The sequence below is a fragment of the Sabethes cyaneus genome, chromosome 2 (genome assembly GCF_943734655.1).
Source record: "Sabethes cyaneus chromosome 2, idSabCyanKW18_F2, whole genome shotgun sequence".
NCBI lineage: Eukaryota > Metazoa > Arthropoda > Insecta > Diptera > Culicidae > Sabethes > Sabethes cyaneus.
The window spans coordinates 151,022,662-151,035,607 of NC_071354.1; the positions used below are offsets into that span (position 1 = coordinate 151,022,662).

At 40.5% G+C, this 12,946-nt stretch overlaps 2 protein-coding genes across 5 annotated transcripts; one reads left to right on the forward strand and one right to left on the reverse strand.

Annotated features, from left to right (window-relative positions):
* The first annotated feature begins 90 nt into the window (after positions 1–90).
* Positions 91–9,813, forward strand: LOC128733380 (uncharacterized). Of its 2 annotated transcripts, XM_053826932.1 has the most exons (10): positions 91–164; positions 397–514; positions 734–877; positions 971–1,152; positions 2,351–2,680; positions 2,920–3,176; positions 5,783–5,996; positions 6,350–6,757; positions 7,663–7,809; positions 7,865–9,813. In XM_053826932.1, the coding sequence occupies exons 1-10, from the start codon at positions 91–93 to the stop codon at positions 8,073–8,075; spliced, it is 2,085 nt and encodes a 694-aa protein (XP_053682907.1). In that variant the 3' UTR covers positions 8,076–9,813. The 2 variants fall into 2 exon arrangements, with proteins under 2 accessions (XP_053682907.1, XP_053682908.1); XM_053826933.1 differs by lacking the exon at positions 2,351–2,680 and having other exon boundaries at positions 7,648–7,809.
* Positions 8,793–12,581, reverse strand: LOC128733381 (multifunctional methyltransferase subunit TRM112-like protein). 3 transcript variants are annotated; one of them, XR_008411930.1, is made up of 5 exons: positions 12,454–12,581; positions 12,297–12,398; positions 9,859–10,052; positions 9,028–9,173; positions 8,793–8,930 (listed from the first exon to the last, which is right to left on the reverse strand). XR_008411930.1 is itself a non-coding variant. In XM_053826934.1 (4 exons), the coding sequence occupies exons 1-3, from the start codon at positions 12,529–12,531 to the stop codon at positions 9,864–9,866; spliced, it is 369 nt and encodes a 122-aa protein (XP_053682909.1). In that variant the 5' UTR covers positions 12,532–12,581; the 3' UTR covers positions 8,800–8,930; positions 9,859–9,863. The 3 variants fall into 3 exon arrangements, 2 of the variants coding, with proteins under 2 accessions (XP_053682909.1, XP_053682910.1); XM_053826934.1 differs by lacking the exon at positions 9,028–9,173 and having other exon boundaries at positions 8,800–8,930; XM_053826935.1 differs by lacking the exon at positions 8,793–8,930 and having other exon boundaries at positions 9,024–9,173.
* Positions 12,582–12,946: the final 365 nt, after the last annotated feature.

Genomic DNA, 12,946 nt, shown 5'->3' on the forward strand with positions numbered 1-12,946 from the left:
GAGGCGACGCTTCACTTTGGGAACTGAAAACATAAGCAGTAAAACCAGTAAAACGCCAAAACGTATACACACTGCACAGTTCGGTGAAAGATGTCGGAGCAACTAGAGCAGGCAAATTTACCTCCTGGGTGGGACTGCAGATATGACCCTCGGACAGGGCGGTAGTAAGTTGAAAATAAGTTAATTTATTAGTACCATAGATTAGGAATCATCCTGTAGTAATTGATTGTGGTAGGATATGCTGGAAGTCAGATTATTAGTCTAAAAATATGAGCGATTAGGGGAAAACCAACATGGCGGCTGCGTAAAATGAATATTTACATGTCTCAGCATATCCTGGAGTGAGAAGATTGCATAACCACAGGCTATTAATGAGTTTTTGAATTTTTAATACAGCTATTATGTGAATCTTTTCACCAAAACAACAACATGGGAAGATCCTCGGGCTAGGATTCGACAACTTCAGACAGGAGCTCCTTTACACATTTCGAACGACAACATCTCAGTGCAGCAGGTAATACTTTTTGAAATGAGACCAGTTTACCAGTGCATAAAGGAATCCTGCCAAGTGCTGCATTGTACATATGTTTATTCAATGTTGAGAATCTCTATGTATATGTCTTCTTTCTCTTTCTATGCTATATACTACCATCGTAATGTCGCACCACAATTTAAAAAAAAAATCCAATCAAACCCATACTCATCGACGTAAAAATGTATTCTGTAATCAAAGCCAGTGCATGGTTCTCCCTATCATGTTTACCCATCAAGTAACTCGTTCTACCCAGCTCAGCAAGCATTCCAGAACCCACCCTCCGGTGTTCCCAGTTTAACAGCTAGTCCTAATTTTGCTACCAAGCTACAACAGCAGCAGCTGGTAAGTAGCCAATTCGCGCTAGCTTTGCAAACCAATCAACGTTTTGTGAAGATGTGCCATACTAAAAGAGGTTTTTAATCGCATTTCACGCAGGAACTGGCACAAATGGCACGATCTAGTCCCCACACCCCAAGAATGGGTCTCGGGCGCCATGCTATGCAAGAAACTTCTTTCTCCAGTAATGCGAGTGCCGCGGACACCGATGCCACTGTTGCCAAAATCAATTTAATGTTCCCCACCGTCCCGGAGACCCACATCCGGATGCTACTGAAGAAGTAAGTATGCCTGGCACTAGTTTACTGACGTCTTTCTACGAATATTGTATAACAACACCACGCTTCACTTCATGCTAGCAGCAACACGTTCTCGTCACACTAGCTTTTGTTACAATCACGTATGTTCACATTTTTGCAGATTATGTTTTACACTCAGTATGGCAGTAAAATTTTGCAAAGATTGAATGGAAAGGCAAGGTAGTTAAATATTGATTTTTTGAAACTAACTCGACATGTGTCACTATTTAGGTATATGTGTTTCTTCAAACTAGACGCTTCCTGTTTCGCTTCCTGCGACCAGTATCTTGTTTGTACTTTTTATATGCTCTTCCTGCTTTCACTTACACCATAAAAGGATTTTTAATTACTGTTTTCTCTAATGTTAAAAGCTTTTACTTTAATTTGCAGCTTGTATCCGTTTTAAACGGAAGACTGTTGTAAACACTTAATTCTAGCCAAGTATGGGTGAAACAGACTTTTTTCCTTCAATTCTACTCTAATACTATACTGTATTTTGCCAAGCTTAACTGAACGGGTTTTTAATTCGAGTTGATTACTACCGGATTCGGACCCAAAGGACCACCTAAGCCTATATGATTCGCCGGTATTGCGTAGCCACTGAACCTTATGAGAACTGTCTAAATTCAATCTCTGTATATGCGTGTAACTTATTTAGACTCAAACAATGCTGATTGAGCAAACCTATTTTACGACACACATGTTGTGTTCACTGTGCCTATTGATTCGACTATCGAACGAGAAGTTCTAATTTAAAATGTTTTCTAACCGAGACGTTATAAGCATACAACCTTTCCTATCTCCCAGTTGTCCACGATTCCACGAAGTCTAACAAGCCAGTCACCGCATGGTTGAAGTTATAATAGTTCATACGATCGTAGCACTAAACCCGCCGTTTTGAAGGAAAACAATGATTTTCTCAGGCATCATAATCATCATTATTGATTACTTCGTATCGGTTTGATGTTTTCGTTAATGTTAGATCACTGAACTCCCAACTAGTACATTTATTTAGTTTACAACCAGTACATCACGAACAGACACACCTACACATCTAGATATTGATTTCTAACACACGAGTGTATTTTTCTACCGCACGCTGCCTTTCGTAATCGAAAAATTGTATCGCGAAATTCGGCAATCGACTAACAAATACCTGATTCATGCGCACCGATCTAAGATACTACAATCGGGAAGCGGTCGTAATCAGCGCGTTACAGGTGGAGAAACATCCGCTAACGACACCGGGACCATACTCAACGCCCCCTCTGCCGCAACGTCACTTCCACAATACGGCCATGGGCGTGGTATCGGCCTTCCAGATGACTCCGGTGTTGGGCGGTCGCAGTGAAGTTTCGACATCGCGCACCGGAAGTCCCATCCCGCGGCCGGCCAGTTGCGCTAGCGGAAGTTACTACGGCTACCAGCAGCACGGATCGCCTCGCAACAACGGAATCGACATCCGGTACAACTCGCCGAAACCGCACTCGTCACCCAAGATGAAACTGAGGTTGTTCCCTCTTCCAAAATTCTTCCACGGAAAAATATATCTAAACTTTTTTGGTTTCGTTATGCCACAGTATTCTTAAAGTAGCTTTTATCGTGTTTTTGTTTTTGTTGAGTTCTGTGTTTCTTCTTCGATTATCAGCAGTTTATTTGCATGGTCTTCAAAATATTAAGTTTTATTATAAGTGTTTCATTAAACTAATAACACAAGCAGAAACTAAAATTTACCCCAACATTTTTCAGATATCTGAAAAGTTTTTTCCCCAAAGCCGAGGAAACCTTGATATTAGACATCCTGGCCAACGCTGACAACAATGTCCAAACGGCATCGCAGCAACTTATAAAACTTGGCTACGAAAAGCGTGAACAGCAAACCATCAAGAGAGGTTCATCCCGGAAGGATTCCGAAAAAGATGGCCGATCATCGCAGACCGAGTCCAGGCGGTCGGAGTCGCAAACGCCGACACCGAAGCCGAAGACACCTGAGGAGAAGAAAAAAAGTAAGTAAGCTCGAAACAAGTAAAAGCTAGTTCTATCAATCGTGTCCTGCAAATTTCTGCTCGTTATAGTGACACTGATTGTCCACGTTTTATAGTCATTTCTCATAACCATTTATTTTCTCTGAAAACGTTTAAAAACTGTAAAATACCGCCAGTTTTGTGCGATTTTGCATACCAAAAGGGCCTCAGCCGACTACGTAAGCCGAAGAAAGCGCGATTCCCCGTTTTACTTGGCGGCTTACATCGTTGTCACATGTCTCGAGCGTACCAAGGTATATGAATTCCTCCACTACTTCATATCGGTTCCCACAGAGCTCCACCTCGACGCCAACACGATTTGGACTGTACTAATGCAATGTCAAATAAGACTAGAGGCTAGAGAGTGCATTCCCTGGCTTCAGTCATCCAATGCCACCTAGTCTCGATCCTTCCAGCTTAACTAGTTTCGTCGGAAAACCATGTTTCAGCATTATCTGCCACAACCCATTTCATTGGACTGAATCGTACGCCGCCTTAAAATCTACAAACAGACGATGAATCTGCAAATTCTACTCCCGGAACTAGTATAGAATTCATCCATCGTGGAGCGACCCTTAGGAAAACCAGTTGATACTCGCCGACGAAGCATTCCGTTAACGGTCTCAGTCTACAAAATAGGACAGAGAAGCGCTCCTTATGGCAGAATAGAGCAATGTAAAAATAAGCGAAGCCTTGAGCTTAAACGTGTTTTCTAAAACTTTTTTATCGACAGACTTCACAGCCGGCTATTAGAGTACAGGACAGTTAGGAGGCTAGTGCAACAATCCTACTGAATCTATCTAGCACCAATGTAATTCCTCTATAATTTTTATACGTGTCGATATCCTGTTTTAAAAAGAGGGTCAACCAATCACTCCTCCAGCGTTTGTTTTCCAACTCAAATTCGGAGAATAATCCAGTGAATTGTTTCGTTTAGTCGGTCGCTCCTCGCTTTTAAGAGTTCAGCAAGAATACAGTCCTTCCCAGGAGCCTTACCGTTTAACAGCCCACTAATTGCCTTCCTAAATTCCTCCTGTGTTGGTGATTCCACAGCTTGACCATCGCTCAAAATTCTTATTCTGTTCCTGCTGGCCTCCGTGTTTACCTTTCCTTTTAACACTATCTAGAAGTGATCTTTCCACCTGGTTGCTGGCGCCCTTTTGTTAATAAGCAGGTTGTCAGCATTAGACAAACAAGCATGGCAAAATTCTTCCACCTCGCATGTTTCGAGGAAACTCCGTGTGACGAAACTGGCGATTCGCTCCTCTGCACCCGCGAGCACGTGCTCCTCGACTCACGTTTGTTAGACGATGAGTTCTTTTTCCGCAGCTTTAGTCTCTCAACACTATTCTCTCTTTTGATGTGTAGCCGCAGTGACCATGCGACTCCTCGCGTGGTTCTTTTCATCTGTCACTCTCCGGCATTTGGCATCAAACTAGCTATTATTGCTGTCTTCCACTCGTGGTGCCTACCGCCTCTCTCGCAGGTGTTTCAATGGCGCCATGGATGTTCCTCCACAGCCCACTTATATCTTCTCCCCTTGTTTTTTCACTACTGTTCTGCGATCCGTCACCGCGTTGCGCTAAACTTTTACACGGCGGGATAGTGGTCAGAGTCGATATTTGGTCCCCGAAGAGACCGTTCATCGATCGATGACATCCGATAAGTATCGACTGTCAATCAATCTAAAGTCTCCATTTGGTTGCTTCCAGGTGTGTTTCCGAATATTCAAGTGTGGAAAGTTGGTGCTACATATGGTTATGCTTCGAGCCGCGGGTAAATTTATAAGCCTCAGATCGTGATGATTTGTCGGTGCGCAAATATTGATTAAATACGTTGCAGTTGAAGAACTTGCCGTTAGTTCTCAACACACATATACGGTCATCTATGGGCCTTTCCCGGATAACACGATGGGTTTTACTACGGTCAACACAACGAGCCCGACTCCCGATATTCTGCCTTCTACCGCCACTGTAGTAGATGTGGTAATTGAACGAAGTGTCTGCAACAGGTCTACTTCTCGGTATTTGGCCACCAAACTTTCTAAAAGCAGCGATCTTCAATCCGAGTCAATGCAGCTTTCGAGCAATCAAATCAGCTCGTGCCGGTTCATGAAGAATTCTGACAACCCAGGTACCGAGTTTCCAATCATTATCCATTAGTCGTTTCCTTGTTCTTTGGCCGATCCTAAACCGATTGATCCGTTTCGTATTTCCATTTTCGTTGTTCGTGGTATGTGAGGATTTCGGTATACAAGCAAGGGTCACATCCCACTGATGGTCTTAGGTATAGCTTGCGGGATACAGTATTTTATAGTCAGCCGCTCACTCCGAGATAGACGCTGTTTGAGCCGCCCCTCCGCTGAGGAACTGCCACTTAAGTTTGCACCCTCTAGATGCTTTAGTGTATACATTAAGCATTTCCAGGATGGCTGTCGAGTCACAACAGCAGATGGCCTGCCAGCTCTCACGTGAATTCATCAATAAACATATATTAAATTTTGTTTAATTTAGATTTAATTTGAAGAGCAATTTCCCGCTTTTTCAAAACATTTAATTCCCAACTAAATGAGTTTAAATTTTTTACAGTTAAAGCTCGCCTGCAGGCAAAATACAAAGACATTGCTGAGCGTATAATTTTGATGGCACTTGAAAGTGTAGATTATTCGGAAGACCGTGCAAAACAAATTCTCAATATTGTTATTCAAGAGGACAAGGAGAAAAAGAAGAGCGTTAAAATAGACGCTCCCCACAAGCCGGAGGAAAATAAGGAAAATGCCCAGACAAGTAGTGCAACGCCAAGGTAGGTTAATCTGCAATATTTAACGTAGAATTCCTGTCGCTAAATGAAAACAGAAAGTCCTCTGTTCAAACGCTTAGAAAGCACTCAAAATTGAACATAACTGCATGTCACATTTCGCTGTTCATTTTCAACACCTTCAAGAATTTGAAAGATCGTACAATAAAACTTGACACAAAAAATGCTTATGTTTGCTATTTATGTTTCAAAATTATCTTTCCATTCTTTTTCTTTTATCGTTTTCATTCGAAAAAACGCTGTTGAAATAAAAACAAACTCACTTATGTCACCATGCGCCATGTCACACGAATGCTTCATCAAATTGATCAACGCCTGCGACGCGTCTTCAAACTTAGCCGATGCAACAGCACATCTTCCACCCAACGAATGCGCACCAAGAAAGGTAGTGTTGGGTCCGATGACCATACCGGAACCGAACTTATCGGGACCGACAATCCGGTAGATCAGCAGCATAGCTCGCAGCCAGATCCCGCCCGGGATGGCGAAATAACTGCCGAAGACAATGAGAACGAAAACGATACTTCCATTGAAATCACCACTTCCACCAATTCCACTGCAATCATTAATGATTCACCAAAATCACCACCTCCACTAGAGCAATCGCCTTCACGACAGCAACAGCACGGCACCGATTTAAACAACAACGACAGTAATGCTAGCGCTGCACCGGCACCGGCGGCAGCAACGGCCATCGTCAACGGAGGCAAGCCGAGCCGCACTAGAGCCAAGAGTGATCACGCAAAGTATGGTTTGAATTTTGTTCTATTTTGTTTTCTGTGAAATAACGATCGAATTTGTTGCACTATTATCAATCACCCCGTCACCCGCAAATGCCTCGCACTAATGTTGAATGTTGATTATATTGTAAGGAAATTACTATATAATGGACGTTTTTTTAATTCTGCATAATCAATGCTTTTGTTCTAAATTTGCTCACTTATTTCGATTAAACAGTTAGTGAGTGAGTAACAAACAGTGAGTAGTCCGTCTTTTGCCAAGGTTGACTCAGTTCCTAATTCTTATCAGTTAGCAAACAAAGTTGGTTCTTTACTTTCGGTTCGTCAGAGCCATACAATGAGATTATAATGAAGTTACAATGCTAGTGCAATGAATTTAGAATAAAAGTTTTTTTTTGTCTGCAATTTTTTTGAAAAAACTGTGATTTTTCCATAAACTTCCACGCACGGTTCAGAAAGCTGCTCAAAATCCACGAGCATTTTTGTTTCTTCAATTGGTCTTAATTTTCATTGAAAAATTGCCTCACATCGCTACTCACTCATCGATAAACGAAACGTATCCGATAAGCAAAAATAGATAAGAAGTTGAATTATCATAGCTTTATTCAGCTACATTTTCGTGCTAATAATCAACGCACGTGCCTGTTATAGTTCGTGCAACCTTTGTGTAACTCTACATTTTCAGCAACAAAAACTCCCAGTTATCAAGTGAATTATTATTTCTTTCGGTATAAAATAGCAACAAAATTGATCAAATAATGCTTACCTTTCGTTATCCGTCGTCTCACCACGTCTCCGTTCTCGATTCGATTTTTCTATTTTTTTCCTCTCGTTCGGCTATCCCTGCATTACCTGTTGGCTTGGTGTTTATCCATCCCCATTCGGTGTAATGTTAGGTATTCTATTTTTAGAAGCTCCTCCTCCGAGGACGAATTGGATGGTCCAAACGGCACCGGTAAATCGATGAATTCATCAACGAATAGTTACAATGGGCAAAGGACTGCTACCAACGGTCCGAATGCAAAACTGTTCAAGGGTCCCAACGATGATCTGCTACTGTGAGTATTGCTTTTCTCATCTTAACAGAATCATTCAAACCGGATCAATTCACAGAGCGGACTATGTGACCTGGAATGGGGCCAATCCAGATTTGGCCAAAGGAAGTCAGAAGCTTGCTCTCGGTCCGGATCGATCAATTCGCATCGAGCGGAACTACAAGGCAATCGGGCCGAATTCGGAACTCTGCAAGGGCCCTGCCGGGCTGGCAAAGGGCAGCATCTTTGCTCAGCTTAACTGTGCAATGAAGGATGTCAAGTGCAACTAGGGGCGATTCAGAAGCCGTTCCGAGCCCCGACAAGTGCACTCCAGTTGCTACTCTTAGGGGGTGTAATGGCCAAATAACCATTCCGTACTATAGTATTAACGTAGATGTATAGTTTTTCACTATCTGTCCTAAGATTCTGCTCGACAATTTCACTCCTGTCTCGTTGACGTTGTTCTGACATGACGAGTATTGTTCTAACGAATCTTAAAAATATACAATTTGCAATAAACTTCTCCATCAGAAAAAATAACTTAATTACTTTGAGTGCTAACAAACTACTACAACATACAATACTAGAAAGAGTAAGCTATTTGTCTTAATCATCACTATATGTCTTGTAAGTTTGATCTTTTTTAAAACAAAGTCTATATTTTCTACTGGAAGATGAAAACAATGTTACAATAAATTTCCACATAGGCCGGAATTCTCTTACAGAGTTTACTGTGTATTGTATATCGTAGGAATGTGTAGAAGATAATAGCTCTACAACCTATAACATGAATTGCCGTGATTTAAAATTTCGAACCTTCAATACGTAGCTCGTGAAATTCTTAGCACTAACGACGAAATTCGGTTTCTCTTGGCTGATTCATTATACTGTGAAATGTAAAATCAACTTACAATTATTTATATCAATTTTGTTTTGCCATCAAATTGTGATTTTTTGTTGTTATTCACCGTAAAAGCAAACATTCCATTAAAGTCAATACAAAAAAATGTCTAGATCGAATCAATTATTACTGAAAGTATTTTTATTTACAATTTATGTTAAAAATAGAGATTGTAAGCAGTATTAATGCAATTTAATTTTAAACGTAACTGTCATTGTTAAATGCAAATGTGCAAAAAGCATTCCTGAAAAGAAAGAAGAGGATAAATTATTAAATTTCCACTATTGTCAGCAAAGAGAATCGAAGTTACAAACAACAGCGAAGTATAAAAACGTTATTACCATAATGGATGCATCAAAATGCAACAGCATACAGTAACGGCTTCGTCACTATTAGATGAGTTAGTTAGAAGCCGAAATAGGGTGCAGGGTAATAGGCCACCAACCAGCTGCTCAATTCCCGGACAACCATTGCCTTGTTACTACAACTTGAAACATTTGATATTAGACAAAGCGGCTAAATACGTTATTTTTATCTAATTAAATAAAATAAGAAAGAAAATGTGCAAATTTGCAGCAAAAATGCTAGAAATGTTAGCAAGTTCCACTGAAACGCAATGTTACAATCCACTGAACGAAAAGTTTCCATTAATTAAACTATGATATAAGATAAATATTATATGCAGATGTAATAATTAATGACTTGTATGTGATAGTCTAACTATTTTCCGATTACCACGAAATGATTTATAATATTTTGTGAAAATAACATACATTTAAACTAGCCTAATTCGATCCGTAATGTACTGGAGTATGAAATACTATCTTGCTATATTTGCGGTCACGTATATTAGTATAAGCAAAAAATTGTACCTTATTCGTCCCACAAAACTATACACAGACTAAAACACGAAACAACAACACTTGAGCTAGTCATGACAGAAAAAAATCCACTCCGAATTGCGTCCATCTCAAAAATTAGGAAAACGATAATTTGTAGAAAATGTCAACATTTCTAGCCCATTTATAGCAACAAGAAGCAACTGTTCCAGTGAAGAGCACACCCATTTATATTTGCAGTAATTATCAACTAGATGTAAAACCAAAATTTTCAAATATAGATTGCCATATACCACAAATATCTACGGATCTTTTTATTTTCTTTTGCCTTACCTCCACTAAACCTCATCCTCATTCAGCAACATGTTCGGTATGCCGTCACTGATCGGGAACAGTCGTCCAGTTTCCGGACACTCCAGCGTGCCCTCGACGATGTCGACTTCCAGCAGAATGTGGTGCAGCTTTTGCAAAGTTTCCGAATCGGATGAAATGTCTTCTGGCATGGTGGCTGGCAGGTCGGCGCCAATCTGAAGATTAAGTAAAATGTAAGTTTCGAAATTTAGAAAAATCGTGTTATGTATTGACGGCGTACTTCCGGTTGGTACACAAAAAGTGTTCTTCGTATAGCACGGAGTGTAAAACGGAAGTGCGCCGTAAATAGGATAATATGATTCTGGGGAAAGGTGCTAGCGAAAAACGGAAGCCTGCTTCCAGCCGGCCGACGGTGCTGCGCGACCTTAAAATGCAGCAGAAGGTGTAGAGCGCATGGCTGATGATCAGCGAGGAGGGAATGTGCAAGCTACTGATGTTTCCTTCGGGGCTTACGGTGAACGGGAAGATAACAGTACGAAGTGCTTGTCGAAAGTTGCTGTTGCTGCCTACATCAAGAAGTATCACGCGAAGGAGGATGTGGTCTTTGGCCGGACCTGATCACTAGAGGAGATGAACCATCTAAAGATAAACTTTGTACTGAAGACCGCTAACCCTCCCAACGTCCTGCAACCCATAGAAAATTTGTAGGTAAATCTTTAACGGATCTACTCACATAATTTCGCGGTTAAAACAGAGATGCAGTTGATCGCCAAGCTCGCGAAAGAGCTGAAGAACAGGGGAGGAATTGACAAAACGGGGAGAGGTCTCTAACCTAACAGCCCATAGCTTCGAAACGCCTGAACGGTTCTTTATCAAACTTGGCACACATCTTCCTTGACATACGGGAATTAGCATTGGGGGCTCACAAAAGGGGGTATCCCTAACAAGGGAGGAGGACCGAATGAATAAAAGGGGTTGGGTTTCTCTTGCATTTAGACCGATTGCAGTTGCACAAGTTGCCGAGAGAAAATATGGTGAGAAGGGGAGGGGTGGTAAAGTGGGGTTCAACCGAGGAGGGATATATGAAAAAAAAGCTGTGTTTTTCTTTCGTGAGAGGGATTTCCAGAGAGCAAACAGATGCATAATTCACGAGACAGAAGGGGAGCTGATTGGGAAGGAGCTGACTGGTGGGGGGCCAGGGACGTGAATATGAATGTACGTTTCGCGTATGTCCGCGTATCAAGACTATCGTGAACAAGATATTATTTGCTGTCTGTCGAAACTATATCAGTATAGTGCAACACGGATTTTTTTCGCGAATGTGCTGTGGAAACAAACCTTGTTGATTTCGTGTCGTTTTGCATCCAAAATATCGGTTCTAAAGCACAGGTTGGTCCCTTGCTATCCTTAGTATTTGTGAACGATGCAGCACTGGTCCTTGACCACGGCGGACGACAATTCCTTGCTTTGATTTAAAAAATATACCTCGCAATTTAGCAAATCGGAGACTGTATGGAACTGCAGACTTTGGTAAATCGATTTACCAATTGGTGTAAAAGAAACCAATTGTTACTGAGCGTGGAAAATTCCCACACGGTGAACAGTGCTAAAGAAATGCATTGAAATTGGAAGAAACATGCCGATTCCATCACTTTCTTTAACTATGCAGGGTATGATAAGTTCTACTAAGAAAAAAGTTCGAGATTTTATCAGAACCAGAGAAATGCTATGATGTAATACTGTGAAACTCAAAGCTGAATAAAGGTGCTACAATTCAGTTGTTTATGGTTTTTTTTTGGACAGTTTTGCTTTGCTAATTGTTGAAACAAGCAGTACACAGGGTCAACATGACCAGTTTCAATTATGAGAACCCGGCTTTTCGAGTGAATTTTTTAAATGACCTCGGAGATTATTGTAGGCAAGTCACAGCAATTTCGAATTGGTAATCAAATGATTAATCGAGGTATGCTGTTTTGTAGATATAATTACCTATGTCGGAATTGTTAGCCTATATTTCAAGTAAAATTGATAAAACCGTCAGTATTGCTTGTATCCCTTTTACGAAAGCTGTAGAAATAATCAACAAAACCGTTAGTGGCATTAGCAACCAGTTTCGAAGTGAATAGGAGTCACTTCTGTTAAATTTGTTTCATCGTGTTCTCGTTTTTTTTTTAAAAAAAACAACGCTAGGTAGGTCCTAGTGCAGGTGGTCCTGTCACCAAGCAATGTACCTTAAATCACACACTGTGCTTAAACTCTACCGCTTACTTTTTAAATGTAAATAAGCAGCTTTAATAATTGATAAATTGTTTACCAATTAAAAATTATTTATCTATCAATTGGCACTTGCACGAACAAAATTTACGATAACTTTTAGAATTTTAAAGACTTTCACGAAACAGGCAGATGTGATCTGTTCGGTGTAAAAACATGTTCATATTATAATCTTTTCGACTTACGTGAGTAGCAGCCTGTTTTATAGCACTCCAATCCAGACGAGGTAACATTCGAGCAATAAATTCCGAATTGAACTCCGAAGATACGACTTTTTTCTCAACTATCTGTAAAAGTAAAATACTTTAAAAACTGGTTTCTCAGACTTACTAATGTACCTACATTCAATTTAAGCGGAAAGCCTATCTTAACTCCACGAATACACTTCGAAGTTAAGAAATTGTAGGTGAGAAGCTTCATCTTTTGATAATCTTTTAATAATGAATTTTTATAGAATAACAGAGATCCGCTAAATAATTTTATCACTGCACCACATGCGAGATGCGACTCTTGCAAAAAGTAAATAAACACACTAATCAGGGATGCCAAACGTTTTGAATTAAAGCTTATACGCTAGATCGCCAATTTGAATGACGACGGTGATGTCCAATATAAGTTATCATTTACAAGGCACTGCACAAATCGGCGCAAAATCCGCGAAATACAGTGAAATCTAAAGAAATTTTAATAAAAATTTGCAGAAAAAAATGCAAAATAAAATTGAAATTTGCTGAAATCTCAATATTCCGAAAATCTACCCAGCTGGCATTCCTGGACACATGTGTACCTGCAGGCAGTGTTGCCACATATTAATCTGTACTCTCTGTACTGGAAG